General features: G+C 40.4%; 1 protein-coding gene across 5 annotated transcripts in view; it reads left to right on the forward strand.

Annotated features, from left to right (window-relative positions):
• The first annotated feature begins 2,994 nt into the window (after nt 1-2,994).
• LRP6 (LDL receptor related protein 6) overlaps nt 2,995-22,257 on the forward strand; it is a 172,552-nt gene continuing 153,289 nt past the window's right edge. For 2 of the 5 annotated variants that reach the window (XM_073789032.1, XM_073789033.1), the window contains exon 1: nt 2,995-3,331. In XM_073789032.1, coding sequence (XP_073645133.1) covers nt 3,277-3,331 — 55 coding nt within the window. In that variant the 5' untranslated portion in view covers nt 2,995-3,276. The remainder of the gene's footprint in view (nt 3,332-22,257) is intronic. The other 3 variants (XM_033867029.2, XM_073789034.1, XM_033867028.2) reach the window with 2 other exon arrangements.

Raw genomic sequence — 22,257 nt, forward strand, 5'->3', positions numbered from 1 at the left:
TTTGCACCTGCTCCCCTTCTGCCTGGAATTCCTTGTCACTCGTGTTGGCCTGACAAACTCCGACTTAAATTTCAAGACTCAGCTGTAGGGTTATTTTCCCTTCTTTAAATTGTTCAGGCAGACTTAAGTGCTTCTGTACTTGAATTCCTTGTTGATATGGCACAAACATGCACTACAGCAATTTTAACATTTTATTTGTTTTATTAATTAGAGTTTCCAAACCAGGTTGTAAGCTTCTAGAGGGGAGGGATTATATGATTAATCTCATCTTTGCGTACTCAGCACTTTACACTGGGACTGGCACTGAGTATTTTTAACAGGCGCTTGAATGCACGTGAAACAAATTATTAAGTAGTAAGAACAGCCTCCTGGCTGAGCTTAAGCTTAAGCTATAGATTTTCACATAAGTACCTTTAAAGAAATTGCAAAAAATATATAATACATTAAAGGAAATTTAAGGACAGAAAACTGAAGTAAATCTCATATTCTCATATTATTTCACCATCCTAATCCCTGTTTTTGTGTATTTACTTTCGGTCTTTTCTCAAATATGCGATATATATATATATATATATATATATGTGTGTGTGTGTTTGTTTATACATGTATATATATATTTATATTTTACATAGCTGTAATTAAAATGTACATGCACTTTTATATGTTTTTAAGCTTAATGAACTGTAAGCATTTCCGACACTGTTTCATAGTCCTCCAAATTATCATTTTTCCAGGATTGCATATCTCATTTCCCTGCTTCGGTTGATAGCCTAAAAGCGGCTTAGGTTATACCCAGTTTTCTATTATAAATAGAAACAGATCCAGGTTTTGTGGAACTTGAAATTTACATAATTTTGAGTCATGGTTTCAGAAAAAGGATACAAAATTATCTTATTTTTGCAAATAGAACCATGTGAACACATTGTTAGGGCCCCTCCCCAGGCTTTGGAAGGGGCCTGTGAAAGTCGGGGTGGGGGGAGTCCTGAAGATTAATTTTTATTGGCTTCACAGTTATCTACCTCCAACTAGAAATAATCCTGGAATAAACATTTTGAGCATGAATTTTTTCCCCTCTTTTCCATTCTCTTCGAAGGATTCCAAGTTACTATGACACCATTCACCTTGCAGCAGTTGGGAAAGGAAATGGTTATTTATTGAGCACCTATTATATAGTGAGAAGTTTGTATATATTTTAAAATTTAATTCCTACCACAAACCTGAAGGAGGTATTATCCCCATTTTACAGATGAGAAAACTGAGGTGCAGTGCACTTAAATATCACGCCCAAAGTTACACATCTAGTAACTGGCAGGGTTTTGGAGCCTACCGGTCTTATTCCAAAGCTCATGCCTTCCCATTACATCGTGTTGTCTCCACAGCCTCACAGCTTCGAGGTAATATTCTCTAGGCTACTGCTGAAAACCTGGTTCTCAGTTACCTGTTTTGAGGAGGACAGAATACAAAACTTGCAGAGTCCTGACATGTTTCTTGGAAGAAGGTAATTTAAATCAGTGATGGTCAGACTTTCACAGGTGAGTTTAGGAGAAAGTGATTTAGCTCTTTCTGCCCTTCTGCTTACAGACACCTATCGCCTTGGTTCCGTGTGCATTTCTCGGAAGGAGCAGAGCCTCTGCAGTCGGAAGACCTGGGCTGGGTTCCGACCTGCTATGCTCTACCTGGGTGGCCTTGGGTAAGTCATTGAACTCCTCAGCTTCTCATTTTCCTCTCTGCACTAAGGATACTAAGTGACACAACCTGCCTTACCCCAGGGTAGCTGTGAGTGTCAAATCTGATCATGTGTGCTCAGCACTTGGTGAACTCCAATATTACTAAGATACCAGTACCAATGCGGGAGTAGCTCCAGCTCCGCACCCATCTGACCCCAGGTAAGGGCATGTGACAGCTGGGCAGATTGCACCTAATGGCTCCTTTACGGTAACTCTTGGTGGCTTGCCCTCCTCCCTCCCCACCTCCCGCTTCACCCCGCACTGAAGCTGCCATGTGATTCCAGGGGCGTGTGGGTTGTTACTCCTGAATGCCCAGTGCACGGAGAGCAGCCAGCAGAGGCTGAACAAAATCAGAGTCTGAGATTCCGATGAATCCTTTCCTCAAGCTGAAGACGGATAGTCAAAACATGCCCAACATTCATCATTAAACGCGTTTGTAAAATCCCGAAGACAGTTCTGACCGATTGTCCCTTTGCTCTGTCTTAGGTGCTGACGCATTTATCTTGGAATTTTATCTGCCAGTTTAGAAATCTTTAGTCCTTGTTGGACTTAATTGAGGGGGCAATCTGTAGTTCTGGGAAACCAGGAGAAAAAATTAAAAAATCTCCGTTTTGTGTTGGCGTTTGAACACCCTTCTGGTGTTCAAACCATATCTACGTTGAAAGTCGGTGGACGCAGCATTAATTTTTATTTGCCTTAAAAAAAATAGATGCTTAAACCAATTTCCAACCTTGGGACTAAGCTCATCACCCGCGTTGGGACCCGCGAGGCTCCCCGAGCGTGGACCTGCGGCTTCGCCGGCCCCGGCCCGCCGCCCCCCGCCGCCCCCCGCCGCCCCGGCCCAGGTGGCGGCCGGCAAGGCCCGGGAGCCCCACCTGGCTCGGCCGGCAGCGGCCGCACAAAGACCCACGCAGGCGGCGGCCGGGCCGAGCCGCAGAAAGTAGTCCCGACCACGCCGTCTCCGATGTTGTTCGACGTCGCTTCACGCCCTCCGCGGGGAGGGCCGAAGGGGCCGGCCCGGGAAAGAATCCCATTGGAATGCGCCGCCGGGCGGCCTTTCCCCTCCCGCCCGCCTCTGCTCGCCCCGCAGGTCTCCTGGGGTCTCCCAGCCGAGGCCGTGCGCACGGCCCCCTCTCCTTTTCTGGAGTGCCCGGGAGGCGGCGCCGAGGGAGGGGGCTCGCCTGCGCGCAGGGAGACCTCGGCGGCGACTGGTGCAGGCGGCGGGAGGTATATCCCTGCGCCGCTGCGTGAGAGGAAGAGGCTGAATGAGGAGCTGCGTGGGGGAAGCGGGGCGCCGGGGGAGGAGGCGGCGGCATGGAAGCAGACGCTGGCGTTGCGCGAGCCCCGGGCGGAGCGGCGCGATAGAGAGGGCGGCAGCGGCGGCGGCGGCGCGCGCGGAGCCTTGACGGGCCCGTTTCTTTCTTCTCTCTCGGGAAAGCTGGGAAGCATGAGCGTGCAGACCTGCCGCTGCGGCGGCCACCCCGGCTCCTCGCCTCCCCCTCTTCGGGCCGCCCCTCGCCGGTGAGAGAAGCGAACGCGAGAAGGGAAGATGGGGGCCGTCCTGAGGAGCCTCCTGGCCTGCAGTTTCTGCGTGCTCCTGAGAGGTGGGGAGAAGCGGGGGAATGGGGAAGTTGGTGGGCTTTGGGGGGGAGGGGGCCTCGTTCTGCGGTGTCGGGGGGGGAGGGGAGGGAGGGAGGCGAAGCAGGGAAAGAGGAGCCGGGAGAGGCCTGGTCGTGGGGAAGGAGGGAGAGAGGGGCCCGGGAGAAGGGGCTGCGTGCTCCGCCCGGCCACGCTGCAGCCCCCGCCTCGCTTTGCCCACCTCGTCGGGGCCGAGCGGAGCCTCCGTCCGGCCTCCCTGACCGGGTGACACCCCGACCCCCCGGAGCCCCATTCTGTCCGAGTGACTGAGGGTCGGTGTGTCTCTTTCTGCCTGGAGTCACCGGGGACGAGGGGCTTTGTCTGGATTTTGGCTTTCGGAACGGTGGAGCCCAAGATGCTTCCACGTTGGGCTTTCACTCTCGAAGCCCCCGCCTTTTCCATGTCGGTCCTGGGAACTTTGAGAGCTCCCTTACTATTTTTCCAGGCCTTGTTGCAACTAATAACTGGTTTCCGTTGGGGATATAATGATCGTGGGTGAGAGCACAGTTGGAAAGTGACTCCGAGGTTAAAGGTTGAGAGGTTCAGCCTTGGGAATCGCCCGGGCTTCAGGCCATAATAAAATAGAAACGTTGCCCTTGCAACTCCTGGCATTCAGGACTTGCCCCTATTTTCGGAGCATGCAAGTGCACAGTTGGCACCAAGTAGGAGAGTCATCCTTGGTGGAGAGGAGCCTGTCCTGGGACCTAAGTTATCATCTGCTGCGCTCTCCTGGGGACTGCTTGGCACTTTGGTAAATAACATAGGGTATTCTAGATAATTTGCCCCGAGAATCGCGTAAATTCGATGGTCCTGTGGGTTTTTGTTTTTGTTTTTGAATTGGCCTGCAAAGCTGTCACATACGCTGTGACTTTTATTTTGTGACAGTTCACTGAGGTTTTTCACTGGCCCGCAAGATTTCAACAGCTCTTCTCAAACTTACCAGTGGGGAAGTGGTGATGACTCTGATGCTATGGGGCATTTACCAGCAGAGGAATTTAAGTGCCGATTGATGCGATGACTTGTAGCTTTGGTTTTGTTAAAACTCTCGCTTGTGTTCACGGTCAGTTTTTTTTTCAGGTACGTCACCTCTTGGGTCTAAGGAGATTTTTAGCTATTAATTTAACAGGCTAAACTTTTGTTAAGTGTGCAAACTTACTGAGGTCTCCAGAACACGATAGAAACTAATAGTCTTGTGCTATAAATGAGCCAGATATGCCATTTTTGAGTATATATTTATTTTAGATGAGAGTGATTGGCATTGTTTTGGAGGAGGAATTTTTTTTCTTTAGTTACGCTTCAGGATTATTACGTCTGCCTGTTGTATCTTTTACTTAATTACGACTCACTGTAAGCATATCCTAAACTATTTCCACGTGTAAACTTCAGAAAGCTAGTGCCCATTTCATTTTCATGGCAGAGAATTTAATGCAGTGTTATGTACTTGAGAGGTTTAATAAGTATATGTTTACTTTGTTATAGTATATTCCCTGTCGAAAGGGGATTTTGCTGTAGCTGTGCAAAACAATTATATTTGCCATAAAATATGTATATATTTTAAGACAGGAGATTAATAAAGTTAACAAATAGGAGAGTCAGCTGATGGGTTAAAGTCTTTGAGAAGTTGAAATCCATAAACCGGGATGTTTCTGGTTGCCCAATTGTGTTTCTTGGAAGGGAAGGTTATGATGTAAATGCCACTTGTTTAACACCACGTTTGAGCCTATTCATTATTGGAATTAAGAGAAGTTGTACTTGAAGTAATATTGTGAAGTATGATATTGTGTAAGAAGACCTAAAAGAGTTAATAGTTTAAATTGCCTCATTTCCACTAGCAAGCAAAGTTTCCAAAAGTGAAGCTTTAATTTTAAATGTAGTATGAGGTGGTCTTTGAATTCAGTGTACTTAACTGTGAGTATATATTTGAACTAAAACTGTCTTTCAGTGTGAAAGATTTTTATTCATAATTTAGATTCTTTTCATTCCGTGATAATGTCATCTTCTGTTAAAATGGCAATATTAGATAACCTTGGACTCCAGGGAGAAATGTGATTAATTTGTTGCATTAAGATAATTTTTCTTCACAGAAGAGTTGGAACTTTTAACTTTGGGAAGATGGGATGATGGGAGAGTTTGGGAGACCTTTTGTCCTCTGGCCCTGTTAAATCAGTAGCTGAAAGGTAGGGAAAAATGCTGTCGTTATCTGGGCTGCATCCCTGTCCCTATCATCAGAGGACAAGGTGTAATGGAAAGATTTGGGAATTTCGACACCAAAATCTTGGGTTTAAAGTCCGTGCTTCACTACTTAATAACTTTATGATTCTAGTCTAGTCAGTGAGTTTCTCTGGGCCCCAGTTTCTTTACTTGTAAAATGTGGGTAGTAATACCAAGCTAATTTGCAAATTTGTTGGGTATATTAAATGAAGTACTGAATATCAGGTGATTTGCAAATGTTATTTTTTGTTATAATTTTTGATTGTGGACGTATCCTCAAATGCTGGGGATTTGAGATTTAATTCGTATGAGATTCACAGATTCTTAAAGATAGAAGAGATCTTGATCCTTCTGGTCTAACCATTTCATTTGCAAGTGGGGAAACGCAGATTCAGAGAGATTATAGCATGATCAAGATCCTACAGCTAATTAATGTTAGAGCGGGGATTTATTGTCCATTCTTTCAGCATTTAAGTATGGTATACCTACTATATATCAGGCTCTGATGGTATATTGGTGAGCAAAATCGCCACGGGCCCTGCTCTCATGGACCTCACGACCTAGGTTGCCATCCTTACTTCCAACCAGGTGCTGGTTAGAAAAGATTATAGCTCTGATTTCTTAGAGGAAATATTTTTTATAAGAATATAAGTTTTGGAATACCATAGTGTGTATAATCTGTAAATACTATGTCTAGCTTATTTTGAGAAGGCTTTGTTGTTTTATAAGAATGTTTTGTTACTTACCTTTTGTTGTTATTTGTTTTGGTGGGTGTTGGTAAATACTGTCAGCACAAGCCACTAGTGTTTCCCATCTTACATTTTTATAGGAGTGGTCCTTGGGAAATTGTTTAGTATCAGGTGTAACGAAGTCTTGGGAAGATAGAATGAATTTTGGTGTGGGAATCAGGAGAATTCGCTTCTTATTCTAAGTTTGTCATTTGCTAGCTGTGTGACCTTGGATAAGTTACCTAATCTCTGTACACCTTCGTTAGGATAATGAATCTTCCTTTTGGAGGTTCTCACTTCATATTAACACACTAAGGGCTTTGAGAGGTTCTGAGGTAGAGACCAGTTTTAACTTTGTTTAATCCACTGTTTCCCAAAGTAGACAATGAATTTTTCTGTAAATCCTTTTAACATTGTGCTGAACCTTTGTTCCAAGCAACACACGTAGAGAGAACCTGGACCAGGTAACCCTTTAAGCGTTAGGTTGAGTCATGTGAATTGATATTTGATGATAATTTCATATAGTTGAATCTGATACTTTAATCCCTTCTTACTTACTTGGCTTTAGATTTGCTCATCTGACTAGGAAATAATTTGACTGGTTATGAAACTTCAGGGTTTCAGCTCCTTGTTATCATCAGGCCTAACAGTGATTTCCCATGGTTAAGTTTTTCAGAGAATTTTTCTTTTCTTTAATTGGAGGTTTTTCTATTTGCTGAACTGAAATGCTTTTCTGTATAAGTTATATACGCTTTGACTATCAGAAAGGTTTGTCTTTTTTGAATATCAAAGAAGATTCTGTGAAGGAGTATATAAATGGAAAATATTTTATGTGAATTTATAAATTGAATATATTGGAAAAACAAGTAATACAGGTTATAGTTCTGCTTAGGCCATGGGTAAATACTCTGAGAAAATTCATTTTCATCATGGACATTTTATTGCAAGTTGATATTCAGAGAAGATGATAAAGAGGGGCACTGTAGCAGAAAGGTATGGGCTTTGTTGACAAATCAGGTTCGTCTTCCACCACTTTATATAGCCCTGGACAAGTTACTTAGCTTTAGTTTCTTCTACTATTTCTTCTACTATTAGACGGGTATTATACCTTGCAAGATTTCTGTGAGAACTGATGAAGTGTTTGCAAAGGGATAGCACAGTGCACAGTCTGTGTGGACTTTGAGTAAATGGTCACTATTGTCAAGATCGCTAATTTAAAAGAAATGTTAATGCACAGGAAAGACGAGTAAAACATATATATTCTGGGCATTGTTTTAGACAGTAGTTTTAAACCAGTGGTTTTTGAACTTGATTCTTTTGCAACTGGAACAAACTCCATGAAATACTTTTACTTTTGATATTTTCTATTTTGTTTTATATAAACAAGATGGCCACTATCTACTAAATTTATTTTACCTTCTAAAGGATTGCAACTTGAACACTGGTAGGTGATTATTATAAATAAGCTAGAGAATAAATAGTTCGATTGATTATAATACTTATTTACTTATTTAAAAGTTGCCCATACTTATGGGCAAAATAATTTTATCAAAATATTGTCTAATTGAGAATTTTATTGTATTTGTTTATAATAATTAAAATCAGTTGATGGACTTCTCCCTGTAGGATGGGTAAATGCTATACCGAGTGCCTGCATTGTATATTTCAGTCTTTGTATGAGAGTCTTTTACATATCTTCTGTAAAAGGACCTCCTCTTAATGAATAGAACTCTGCTCCATGTGAATAACTTTGAAATTCAGTCAGATACATGGACTAGGCAACCTAAAGCATAGGATATTTGCCTTTGAGATTATTCATTTAAAATATAATTCATCATAAATACAAGGAAAACTGTTATTTGATATTATTAGCACATGCTTTTGTTTCTCAAGCTGTTTGTGTTATTTGTGGCAGTGACTGTCCTCACAAAAAAGTCATGCAGATGTGAGACTGGAAAATACTAAAATGTACCTGGGCTCAATATGGTGAACATTACAGGTACTTCAATGCTGTGATCCTATTAGCTATAATGTAACTTGCTAATTTTTGTTTCTGTGATACCTTGCTTGGAAGGGCCAGGAACTTGGGGATGTGAAGTGAAATCATATTTTTAGGCACAAAAAAAAAAAAAAGTGAAAATTTAAATTATTAATTGACACGAGAAAGACGCATGACTGACCTAAGGCCAGATTGCTTGTGCTCTGGACAGTAATTTTACATGCGGTGCTTTCTGTATGCATCTGATTTCATCTGGACCTTAATATGGTTTTGAAAATGATACCAATCACTTTGGATAAGGGAAAATAAATAACATTGTAATTTTGGAGTTTGCACGTAGGTGGTTTGTCATATTACTATAAAATAAAAACTAGTCCAGATTTAGGTAAGGAGAGACTTTACTCAAAAGGATTATTGCAAAAGGGAGAATGCTCTTCTGTAGGATCTGCAGGCATCTCAAAATAAAACACAAAAAGACTCTTCTTTTATGGAGAAGGGTGAGCAGGGCTGGCAGGGCCGAGTGGGTGAGGGTGAGCAGATTGCATGATCAAGATAGTTTAACTGGAGTTTTTTTTATTTACTGCAGTCAGTTGATGGCTTGGAATGAGCTGTTAAGGGAGCCTAAGAGCATCTGCTTGCTTAAATTTAGGGCAAGCCATACTTTAGGGGCTTGTGGGAAAGGAGAAAAGCCCGACTAAAGTTTGGTCAAGCCAAGTCAGTGGATAAGCAAGGGTAGTTGTGAGCACTTGGTCAGTCCTGCTGTTGTTTAAAAGAAAATTTGTCAGTCTTAGGGATATGTTTTAGTCAGCTCAGGCTGCTACAACAAAAATATTATAGACTAGATGGCTTATAAACAACAGAAATTTATTTCTCGCAGTTCTGGAGGCTGGTGACCCAACAGCAGGGTGCCAGTATGGTCAGATTCTGTTGAGGACCCTCTGCCAGTTTGCAGACTGCTGACCTCTCTTTGTATCCTCACAGGGCAGAGAGAAGAGAGAGGAAGCAAGCTCTCTCTGGACTTTTATAAGGGTACTGATCCTATTCATGAGGACTCTACCCTTATGACCTCATCTAATCCTAATTACCTCCCAAAGACCCCACCTCCTAATACATTCACATGAGGGGGAGTGTAGGGTTTCAAGGTATGAATTATGGGGGACACAGACATTCAGTCCACAACAAAGTAGGCTAAAGTCATTGTGAAGTTGGTCTCATTAGATTGGTCTGATTATTTATGTAGGTGTAGGCATTTTAGGTCTGCTTCAGTGGGACTTTTTATAAGGAATCTTGGATTGAACTTTTAGAAACCTCTTGAGGCCAGGAAGCCAAGTCAAGTACTCACCATTGGGTTTCACTTGCAGTACCTGTAGATTTGGATAAATTCCTAAGGTCCCCAAAATATCCTAGGGTTCCTGGGCCTGCCTGGAATTGACCTTGCTTACTTTACCTGTAAGTCTGGGAACTGTAAGCCAGGTACCAGTCTAGTTTTCCCAAGGGAACTGTAAGCATTGTTCCATAAAATCAATCACAGCTCCTTAAAAGTAACTGGTGGTATTAGATTAAGTGAACATGACTTTCAAATATGACATCCAGTCAAAGCCTTGGTTGCATTATAATGTTTCCAACTGGGAGGACAGACTTTTATTGAACCTATACAAATAACTATGTTGCCATGAAAACAAGAATACTCATTTAAATAAGAGTTTTGTTTTTGAATTATGGATGAATTAGGAAGAAAAAGATAAATGTTTTTATTTCTGTTTACAAAAGCATAGCCTGCTGAAATTGTCAATGAATTATAGATAGCTTAAGAGAAAAGAGAAACGAATTCCTTATATCCAGAAAATAGGACATTAAAGCATCAGCAGTATTTTAAAACCCATAATCATCCTTCATCAGTTTATTCAGTCCTGTGTGATTAATTCTTGTTCTGCTAGATCTTGGGTTAACAGTCTCATGAATCCATCTGCTTCACTAGTTTTTTGGGAATCCTGACTCAGTCCACTGGTATAATCTCAAAGTTATTTAAGTGATGCCATCAGAAGCTTGTGCCCAGGAGTTACCGGTATAGTCCTCTTTCAACAATCCTTTTTTTGTTGAAGACAAGCACTTGGCCTGTAGCTCACTTGCAGGCACTTTCAGGGAAGCATCGAGGTAAAACAAAAAACACTCTGTAGATGACAAAAGACTTAAAATGGTGGTGATGACTTATACGGGTAGTTTCAAAAGTGAAAGATCTGATGAGAGTTTGTTATAAAAAATAATGCAGTTGGGCTTCCCTGGTGGCACAGTGGTTAAGAATCTGCCTGCCAATGCAGGGGACACGGGTTCGAGCCCTGTACCGGGAAGATCCCACATGCCATGGGGCAACAAAGCCCGTGTGCCACGACTGCTGAGCCTGCGCTCTAGAGCCTGCGAGCCACAACCACTGAGCCTGTGAGCCACAACTACTGAAGCCCGTGCGCCTAGAACCCGTGCTCTGCAACAAGGAAAGCCACCGTGATGAGAAGCCCGCGAACCACAACGAAGAGCAGACCCCGCTTGCCGCAACTAGAGAAAGCTCGTGCACAGCAGCAAAGACCCAACGCAGCCAAAAATAAATAAATAAAATTTAAAAATCTAAAAAAAAAATAATAATAATGCAGTTGATGAATAAGTTTGATTGTTTTTATGGCATGCAAACCAAAATAAAATCAGTCCAGAAAAGTTTTAGGCAAGATATCTATAAGCATAATGATTAACCTTATTTTTAAAAAGAGTAGTTATTACATCTGATTTATGAGTATAAATGAATATAACTGTTGTACAGAAAAAGACTTAAAGATATAGTGTAATCCTGAGATATAATGTGTCATGAAGCGTATAGTTAGAGCATATCAAGAATATATCAAGATTATCAAGTAAAAATTTTTAGTTAAGTCTGGAATAAGTCCTAAACATCTGTAAAATAAAATTCCATAAGTAAGTTAAGTGAATCACTGGTGGAGAACCACTCACTGGCCTACCAATAATATACTGTATTCAAATTAGAGAAATGAAATTGTGACCAAGGTAACATTAAAAAAAATCATAAAAGAGAAAAATCAAAATTGTAATTGATGACTCTGTACTGTTGTCTAATATCAGACAAAGCACCACTGGGACTCAGGAAATGGAAACACATTGTGAACACTGAGGCTGGTGATAAATTTCTAGGAACTTCATCCAGTTTTTGAAATAATCATATTAACATTTTACCCATACTGATTTAATCTAGGGAGGGTAAGCCTCTCTTCTGATTGGGCAGTGCTTCCCATGCAAATCATAGCGTTGATCAAATAAGCCAATTATTTTTAGTATCTCTCTTCTTACAGGGTGAAAGAATTAATCCTTTGTGAACTTCCAGGGGCCCTTTGGGAAATTTTAAAGACAGTTGTAGGTGCAAAAGACATCATTTAGTATTTGAATTTGAAAAGGCAGAATGTCAAAAGTTGTCAGGAGGTTTGAACATTCGATTAAATGGGATCATGGATCAGTGAGAAAAAACACCTGGCAACCTATTTAACCAGTGTCGAAAAAATATTTTTTTAAAAGTGAACATAGGAAAGAACTTTAGCTCTTTCAAAAGTGAGACGACTTTTTAAAATGATAACACACGATAAAATTAACACCAAGTGCAGGAAATTCCGAAAAGACACCGAATTTTTGGCTTCTGAGGAGATTGATTACTCAGAAAGCAAAGAAAAACCTTTTATAACCTCTTTATTAACAGCGGATCAGAACCCAAGAAAATTTTGTCATTTTAGTAGAAAACCAAATTTTAATTTTATAAGTATAATGTTTGATACTGAAGCACTTTCTGAAAATCTTACAAATAAACCTGTCAAGTCTTAGCTGGCTTTGACCGTGACAAATAAAATTCTTTTTATCATCAACTTGTTATAACTTTCTCTGTCCATTCAGGTTTTGTTCTGCATGTTCCTCTTTCTCATTCTGGAGCACTTAGTCATTTTACTTTAGGACCTTTTTTTTTTTTCCTTAAAAACACATTCTGCATATAGAGTTGTTCCTTTCTGTCATTATTTCTATTAGAGTCTCATTTACATACAAGGTTATAACTTATAATTACAGTAACTACTATTTTACAGAGAAAACTATGAGGTGGATAGTTGTGAACTGTCTGTCATACACCAACGTTTTGTAGTAGACTGGCAGAGTTTATGAATATACATCTTACAACTTCTTATAGCCATGCACTTCCAGATAGTACAACTTTTCAATGTGACAAAAATGAATATGTTCATTGATAGACTCAAATATGTGTGGCTTCTTGGTACCATGAAAATAAGAGGCAAAAACTTGTATAAACTTGAAATGCTTATGCTTCAGTGTTCTGTCTTACTTAGAAATGACCTAGGTATTTAATGAATATCCATGGACTAACTTAGCATAAGTCTAAGGTTTTAAGTTACTAAAAGATTTTGGAAACTACAAGTTGGCTTATTACAAGATATAATTACTTTTGAAGTACAATTTGTCAGAATAATGATTCAACTTGACTAAGTACAAATGTAGATATAATGCTAGTTTATTCTGTCAATAAACCTGTAAAAATTTAGGAAGAACATATTCAAGTAGAATAAAAACCTATTCTTGTGTTATACTTAATGCCCATAACTCAGAAGACATAGGTGTTTTTATTAAACCAACAATATTAAACTGGTCTCATATACCAAAGATTTGCCTAAATGTATGTTAACTTGGAATTTTAAAACATTTGGGTTAGTTTCTAAGAATTTTAATTTCCTTAACTTCTGGAAATCTTAGAAATACTTTTTATGTGAGCACTTTTTGTTGTTATTTTAACAGCTTTATTGAGATATTCACACACCATACAATTCACCCATGTCACGTGTACAGTTCAGTAGTTTTTAGTCTATTCACAGAGTTGTGCCACCATCACCACAATCAGTTTTTTTGTTTGTTTTTGTTTTGTTTGTTTTTTTTTTTGCGGTACGCGGGCCTCTCACTGCTGTGGCCTCTCCCTTTGCGGAGCACAGGCTCCGGACGCACAGGCTCAGCGGCCATGGCTCACGGGCCCAGCCGCTCCGCGGCATGTGGGATCTTCCCGGACCGGGGCACGAACCCGCGTCCCCTGCATTGGCAGGCGGACTCTCAACCACTGCGCCACCAGGGAAGCCCCCAATTTGTATTTTTAACTTTAGGTCCCTGAGCCCCTCATGAATCCCTGGGGGGGGAAAATGTGCTAGTGACTACAGGGAATTGAGGGGTTTGAGTAAGAAGGGAAAGGTCTGACAGGGTGGATAGAGGGGTGGAGGAGATTGGGGTATTAAAGGAAGATAGATAAAGGATTTAAGGGAAGGTTGAGGTTGGTAAAATGGAGCAAGGAAGAGAGATGGTGATGGGAAAGGAGAGGTTTTAGGGAGATCCCGTTTACCAAGGAGGACATTGAAGTTCTAAATTGTCTTTAGTAAAATTTTGCCATTTTTTAAGATACTGGACTGAATTAGGGCTGTAATGGTGAAGCGTGTGGTCAGTGGGAGAAGACGGAGGGCGCTCAATAGAGTGACAGTTACCGGTTGGATTAGATAATTAAGGCATAAGAATTTTTTTTTCTTTTTTTTTTACATCTTTATTAGAGTATAATATCAGCTATACATATATCCTCATATTCCCTCCCTCTTGCGTCTCCCTCCCACCCTCCCTATCCCACCCCTCTAGGTGGTCAAAAGCACCCAGCTGATCTCCCTGTGCTATGCGGTTGCTTCCCACTAGCTACCTATTTTACGTTTGGTAGTGTATATATGTTCATGCCACTCTCTCACTTTGTCCCAGCTTACCCTTCCCCCTCCCCGTGTCCTCAAGTCCATTCTCTAGTAGGTCAGTGTCTTTATTCCCATCTTGCCCCTAGGTTCTTCATTACCCTTTTTTTTTCTTAGATTCCATATATATATGTTAGCATACGGTATTTGTTTTTCTCTTTCTGACTTACTTCACTCTGTATGACAGACTCTAGGTCCATCCACCTCACTACAAATAACTCAATTTTGTTTCTTTTTATGACTGAGTAATATTCCATGGTATATATGTGCCACATCTTCTTTATCCATTCATCTGTCAATGGACACTTAGGTTGCTTCCATGCCCTGGCTATTGTAAACTGCAATGAACATTTTGGTACATGACTCTTTTTGAATTATGGTTTTCTCAGGGTATATGCCCAGTAGTGAGATTGCTGGGTCGTATGGTAGTTCTATTTTTAGTTTTTTAAGGACCCTCCATACTGTTCTCCATAGTGGCTGTATCAATTTACGTTCCCACCAACAGTGCAAGAGGGTTCCCTTTTCTCCACACCGTCTCCAGCATTTATTGTTTGTAGATTTTTTGATGATGAAGACATAAGAATTTAAAGGAGCTGGGAAGGGCTATTCCCTTGTGAAGAGCCAAGGAAATTCCCTTGTGTAATCTCCATTATAGGAGTTAGGGAAGTTAGAAGAGGCCTCACAGAAGAGCTGGGAATATTCCCCCTCAAGAGTTAGGGTGTGATTGTCTACTCAGAGAGTCAAAGAAAAAAATTCTTTGCTGGAAAATATCAAGGTAACTTCTTGCCATGTTGCAACAGACAAAATGTCTGCAGCACTGGTTAAAGAGTTGAACTCAAGGAAAGATCCCTGAGTCTCTGAGCAGGAGAGGAGTTTAAATGACTCACAAAGTGTCATTATTGAGGTGGCGATGGCATGGGTCCATAGGTGAGGTCAATACCCATCCAAGTCATGTCACTCACTATACAGATGTCAAATACAAATAAATTCCTGCTTGGTAAGGCGAGTCTTTATTCACAAAGACTTCTGCAGTAAGGAGAATGACCACAAGGTATGCAGGTATCTCAGAATCAAACCCAAAAGGACTTTACTCTTATATGTAGAAATGAATAGTGCCAGCAGGATATTTGTGGGAAAGTGGGACAAGTGGGTAGAGGTTAGCAGATGACATGACCAGGGCAGTTTTAACAGGAGGTTTTTGTGTGTATGGTCAGCTGGTACTTCAGATGAGTCCTTGAGAGAGGATGTTCTGGATTGGCTTGCTTAAGGTTAGGGCTAGCCGGAGTTCAGGGCAGAGAAGCCTGACTAATCTGGTCAGGCCAAGTCAGTGTGTAAGTTGGGCATTTGTGTGCATTTGGCCAGTACTTAATGTAAAATCCTTTAGGGTTTATGACAAGTATGCTTTTAGATCAGGTTCTAAAAAATTCCTTTTAAATATTAGTAAATGTTTTCTATGTGACCGTCTACAGTGAACTGTTAGGGATTTCCCCGAAATTATTTGAAAGGTATGGCTCCTGTTCCCAAGTGGCAGAGGTCCTAGTTGAAGAAGGAAATATACCTAAAAAAATGCTAATACCAAATAGGTGGTGAAGACTGTAAGGGTGCAAAGAAGAAAAGCTGAGGCAGTTGGAAAGATTCTTGGAATAGATAAGGTTTGAATCTGGCCTTGAAGGATTTGCTTGCTGGATAAGGTTAGAGAAATATGGAGCGTGCAGGAAAATGAATACACTGTGGTGGTGGAGTATGATGTGCTCACAGTTGATGTGTTAAAAACTAGTTTGTATGATGCAGAGACTATAAAAGGTAAGTTAGAGTCATAGGTAGAAAGCACCTGGTGGAGGCCTGAGGTATTGAGGCTTTTTAATTTTAGGCACAGGAAATCAGAAACCTTTTTGAGTTGGATAAAGTAGAAGTATTAGAAGTAGAAAAGGGAAGGGAGAGTGTTGAGATCATTTACTATTGAGGTAGTTTAGACCTGAGGTTATGAAGGTCTAGAGTAGGATAGTGGTTCTAAAAAATGGAAAAGAAGAGGCAGATTTAAGGACATGCTAAAGGAGAATCAACAAGACAGTGAGTGATTGGCAGACGGCGGGAAAAAGGTGGGTGTCAAGGATGGCTCCATGGCACACCAGTAGGATTAGGAAAATTGTGGTACCATTGACTCTTGAGAGTTTTCTTTGGGGGAAAGGTGATGAATTTAATTTTATGGCAGGAAGAGACGGCCAACTTAGATAATTTTCTCATCTACACTCTGTGTTGTTCCCTAAGCAAGAGAGTGTAGAAGAGAAGATTATCCAAGTTCACCTGGTTAACCAGCAACTCTATTCAGGTAATTTTCAAGTCATCATCTCCAGCCTAAGCTTCAGTTCTACACATATAACTTCTTGTTGGCCATCTCACTATCCTGTTTCTTGAATCTCCAATGGCTCCTGCCAGGTCTCTGCTCTCAAAAAGCTTTGTTTTAATAAAGCTAACCTTGCTGCCACCAAGAGAATAATTATATTAATCACAAAACCTTACAGTATTGGTATGCACTTCATATAACCACCCATTAGTTATTAACTCCTTTAGTCTAACTTCCCACCTATCACACAACTGAAACTGCTTTCTCCAAGTCTTTATAACCAAATCCAACTGGCCTTTTCTCAGTCCTTATTCTTCTCTGCAGCATTCAAAAATGTTGACCATATCCCCACCTATGTAGAATGTTCTGCATACTATACTATTATTCCTCTGATCATGCTTCATCTGCCTTTTAGTTTCAGATCTTCCCTCCCACTTAGCAAACATAGGTATAGACTAAGAAAGGAGGCAGGGCAACTTGTCATTTGAGACTGAGGACAAAATAGAGGAGGATGGGTGGGATATAAAGAGATTTTTGAGAAGTTTAAATTAAGATGTTGGGGATGTATGACATTTACCTTGCTTCCTGCTTCACTGAGATTACTTTGTGAGATGATCTGGGATGAAGGATTCAAAGCATGGAATTTGTCTTCAGGAAAGCAGAAAAAGTTCAGAAAGGCACTAGGGAAAGATTGGTAGGAAGTTAATAAAGGAAAATAAGGATTTCTAAGCACCTGTGAAGGTTCACTAAAGAGATATGATGGTGGTTATTTGGGTTATCTGGGTATTAGGAAGTCTGAAGGTAAGTGCTTTGGAGTGGAAGATACTGAGTGCATGGCACATACGCTACAACTAGGGGCAAGTGTGTGTGGATCCAGTGTATTTCTTTAGTAGATTAAAACAGTATTACAAATCAAATTATACCTTTCAGATGTCCCATTTAATATATTGCTAAGTAGATATTGGTGACAATATTGTAGAAAGTATTGAAGTATCAGAAGGGTAGTTGGACAGGATGAAATCTGGGATTTCTTTTCTTTTTTTTTTTTTTTTGTGGTTCGCGGGCCTCTCACTGCTGTGGCCTCTCCCATTGCGGAGCACAGGCTCCTGACGCGCAGGCTCAGCGGCCATGGCTCACGGGCCCAGCAGCTCCACGGCATGTGGGATCTTCCCGGACCGGGGCACGAACCCGTGTCCCCTGCATCGGCAGGCGGACTCTCAACCGCTGCGCCACCAGGGAAGCCCTGGGATTTCTTTTTAATAGTGTGTATAGGTTTATGTATAGTCCTTTAGAAATCCTCAATTATAACCACTACTGCTAACTTAAATTAACTTGTTCACACCCCCCCCCCTTTTTTTTTGTACTCTTAAGGCTTGTGAGGCCTTAAATGACCAGAAAAGTTCTTTGGATTTTGTAGACCACATATTTAGTAGAAATGTTAATGTTTGACTTGAAAGCCATAAAAGACCTTTAGCTGGTACTTAATGCCATATACAGATGTGGTGCAGTTTTCCAAGGAAAGTGCCATAAAGAAGGGTGCCCAATAAATATCAGATTATCATCACTCTTGGATTTTAAATTGTAAATGCTCTGGGCTATTTCTTAGCCTTGTGCAGCACTTAACATTGTACCCTTAACTAATATTGACCTTCTGATTTTTATAATTGGCGCATACTATGAGGGGCTCAGTATAAGATAGTGCAGTGAACACTATGTGGACTGATAAATCAGTGTGATGTATGAAGGCCTGAAACGAGCTAAAAGTGAATCTGTGAGGGAAATTTGCCAATAGCAGCTGTAGGTACGCAGAATAAGCAGAAAGGGCTCTTAGTCACTTTTTAAAAAAGCTGTCTGCCCATCTGTTTTTGACTAAGAAAGTTGGACTTAAGCTTAGTTAGAAGAGTTCATGTTGTGCTTACTGATGAAAATAGTGGACTTCATAACTCCATTTGGCAGACACAACCCATAAACTGGCTTAAACATCACTTTTTTCTTTACTGTTTTTGAGCACCTTAATTTTTTTTTAATTACTTTCTTAAAGAGGGAGTGGTTAGTTTTCAGGGGCACTTGGTCTTGGCTTTGGATGACTGTCTTAGACCTTTAGTAAGTAATTGTGAGAGAAGATCATGTAGATTATTGCATTGTAACTCTGGTCTTATTTTTGCTGCCTCGTCTGTGTTCTTCATCTCAGCCTCTAGATCTGTGCTATCCATACGACCACTTGTCTACTTAAATTTAAATGAATTAAGATTAAATAAAATTAAAAATTTATTTTCTTAGTCATACTAGCCATCTTTTAAGTGCTCCATAGCCCCATGCGGCCAGTGGCTGTTGTACTGCACAGTGGAGAGAACACTTCTATCATCATAGAAATTTCTGTTGGATAGTGGTGCTCTAGATCTTTAATTACTGTTGATACCAGGAAAGTAGATGTGAGAAGCTTGCAATAAATGCTTTAAAAAAACCAAAACGCATATTTTGGGTAAAAAAAAAAAAAAGCATTTATACTACTTCAGTCCTAACAGCTTCAGCTTTCTCAGAGTTAAATATCTCTTTCGGATAGGTTTTATATTTAGTTTTGGTATTAGGTCTTATTCAAAGATCATTCTAATAATGATATAAAACAGAATAAAAATAGTTGTATTAAGAACTATATCTGCCAGACTGTTTTATTAAGGTATAATTGATAATTCAAGAAATTACACATATGTAAAGTTTAAAATTTAATAAGTTTTGACATATCTATGCACTTCTGGAACCATCATCACAGTCAGTATGATATAGCCATCACCTACAAAAGTTTCCTCATGCCCCTTTATCATCCCTCCTTCTCTTCTTTTCCACCCTCTCTCCCCACCTCCAGACAACCACCGATCTGCTTTTTGTTACAATAGGTTAATCTGAATTTTCTAAAATTTTATATAAATGGAGTATGCAATATATACAGTCTTTTTCTGACTTATTTTATTCTACATAATTATTTTGAGATTCACCCAAATTACATAAACAAATAGTTCATTACTTTTTTTTTTTGGCATGCCGTGTGGCACGTTTCCTGACTGGGGATTGAATCCGTGCCCCCTATAGTGGAAGCGCGGAGTCTTAACCACTGCACTGCCAGGGAATTCCCAATAGTTCATTACTTTTTTTTTTTTCTTTAATTTGGCTGCGTTGGGTCTTCGTTGCTGCGTGCGGGCTTTCTCTAGTTGCGGCGAGCAGGGGCTACTCTTCGTTGTGGTGCGCAGGCTTCTCATTGCGGTGGCTTCTCTTGTTGTGGAGCACAAGCTCTAGGCGCGTGGGCTTCAGTAGTTGTGGCATGCGGGCTCAGTAGGTGTGGCTTGTGGGCTCTAGAGCACAGGCTCAGTGGTTGTGGTGCACAGGCTTAGTTGGTCCGCGGCATGTGGGATTTCCCCGGATCAGGGCTCAAAGCTGTGTCCCCTGCATTGGCAGGCAGATTCTTAACCACTGCACCACCAGGGAAGTCCCCATTACTTTTTTCTAAAAATTATTTTTTTATACAGATTTTTATTAGTTACGCATTTTACACACATCAGTGTATACATGTCAATCCCAGTCTCCCAATTAATCACACCACCACCACCACCTCCTGCCGCTTTCCCCCTTTAGTGTCCATACGTTTGTTCTCTACATCTGTGTTTCAGTTTCTGTCCTGCAAACCGGTTCATCTGTACCATTTATCTAGGATCCACATATATGCGTTAATATATGATATTTGTTTTTCTCTTTCTGACTTACTTCACTCTGTATGACAGTCTCTAGATCCATCCACATCTCTACAAATGGTCCGATTTCGTTCCTTTTTATGGCTGAGTAATATTCCATTGTATATATGTACCACATCTTCTTTCTCCATTCGTCTGTCAGTGGGCATTTAGGTTGTTTCCAGGATATGACTATTGTAAATAGTGCTGCAGTGAACATTGGGGAGCATGTGTCTTTTTGAATTATGGTTTTCTCTGGATATATGCCCAGTAGCGGGATTGCTGGGTCATATGGTAATTCTATTTTTAGTTTTTTAAGGAACCTCCATACTGTTCTCCATAGTGGCTGTATCAATTCACATTCCCACCAACAGTGCAAGAGGGTTCCCTTTTCTCCACACCCTCTCCAGCATTTGTTGTTTGTAGATTTTCCGATGATGGCCATTCTAACTGGTGTGAGGTGATACCTCATTGTAGTTTTGATTTGCATTTCTCTAATAATTAGTGATGTTGAGCATCTTTTCATGTGCCTCTTGGCCATCTGTATGTCTTCTTTGGAGAAATGTCTATTTAGGTCTTCTGCCCATTTTTGGATTGGGTTGTTTGTTTCCTAATATTGAGCTGCATGAGCTGTTTATATATTTTGGAGATTAATCCTTTGTCCGCTGATTCGTTTGCAAATGTTTTCTCTCATTCTGAGGGGTTTTTTTTTTGTCTTGTTTATGGTTTCCTTTGCTGTGCAAAAGCTTTTAAGTTTCATTAGGTCCCATTTGTTTATTTTTGTTTTTATTTCCATTACTCTAGGAGGTGGATCAAAAAAGATCTTGCTGTGACTTATGTCAAAGAGTGTTCTTCCTGTGTTTTCCTCTAAGAGTTTTATAGTGTCTGGACTTACATTTAGGTCTCTAATCCATTTTGCGTTTATTTTTGTGTATGGTGTAAGGGAGCATCCTAATTTCATTCTTTTACATGTAGCTGTCCAGCTTTCCCAGCACCACTTATTGAAGAGGCTGTCTTTGCTCCATTGTATATGCTTGCCTCCTTTGTCATAAATTAGTTGACCATAGGTGCGTGGGTTTATCTCTGGGCTTTCTATCTTGTTCCATTGATCTATGTTTCAGTTTTTGTGCCAGTACCATATTGTCTTGATTACTGTAGCTTTGTAGTATAGTCCAAAGTCAGGGAGTCTGATTCCTCCAGTTCTGTTTTTTTCCCTCAAGACCACTTTGGCTATTCTGCTTTTGTGTCTCCATACAAATTTTAAGATTTTTTTTTCTAGTTCCATAAAAAATGCCATTGGTAATTTGATAGGGATTGCATTGAATCTGTAGATTGCTTTGAGTAGTATAGTCATTTTCACAATATTGATTCTTCCAATCCAAGAACATGGTATATCTCTCCATCTGTTGGTATCAACTTTAATTTCTTTCATCAGTGTCTTATAGTTTTCTGCATACAGGTCTTTTGTCTCCCTAGGTAGGTTTATTCCTAGGTATTTTATTCTTTTTGTTGCAGTGGTAAATGGGAGTGTTTCCTAAATTTCTCTTTCAGATTTTTCATCATTAGTGTATAGGAATGCAGGAGATTTCTGTGCGTTAATTTTGTATCCTGCAACTTTACCAAATTGATTGGTTAGCTCTAGTAGTTTTCTGGTGGCATCTTTAGGATTCTCTGTGTATAGTATCATGTCATCTGCAAACAGTGACAGTTTTACTTCTTCTTTTCCAATTTGTATTCCTTTTATTTCTTTTTCTTCTCTGATTGTCATGGCTAGGACTTCCAAAACTATGTTGAATAATAGTGGTGAGAGTGGCTATCCTTGTCTTGTTCCTGATCTTAGAGGAAACGCTTTAAGTTTTTCACTATTGAGAATGATGTTTGCTGTAGGTTTGTCGTATATGGCCTTTATTATGTTGAGGTAGGTTCCCTCTATGCCCACTTTCTGGAGAGTTTTTATCATAAATGGGTGTTGAATTTTGTCAAAAGCTTTTTCTGCATCTATTGAGATGAGCATATGATTTTTATTCGTCAGTTTGTTAATATGGTGTATCACATTGATTGATTTG

Source organism: Tursiops truncatus, chromosome 11 (genome assembly GCF_011762595.2).
Source record: "Tursiops truncatus isolate mTurTru1 chromosome 11, mTurTru1.mat.Y, whole genome shotgun sequence".
NCBI classification, from domain to species: Eukaryota; Metazoa; Chordata; class Mammalia; order Artiodactyla; family Delphinidae; genus Tursiops; species Tursiops truncatus.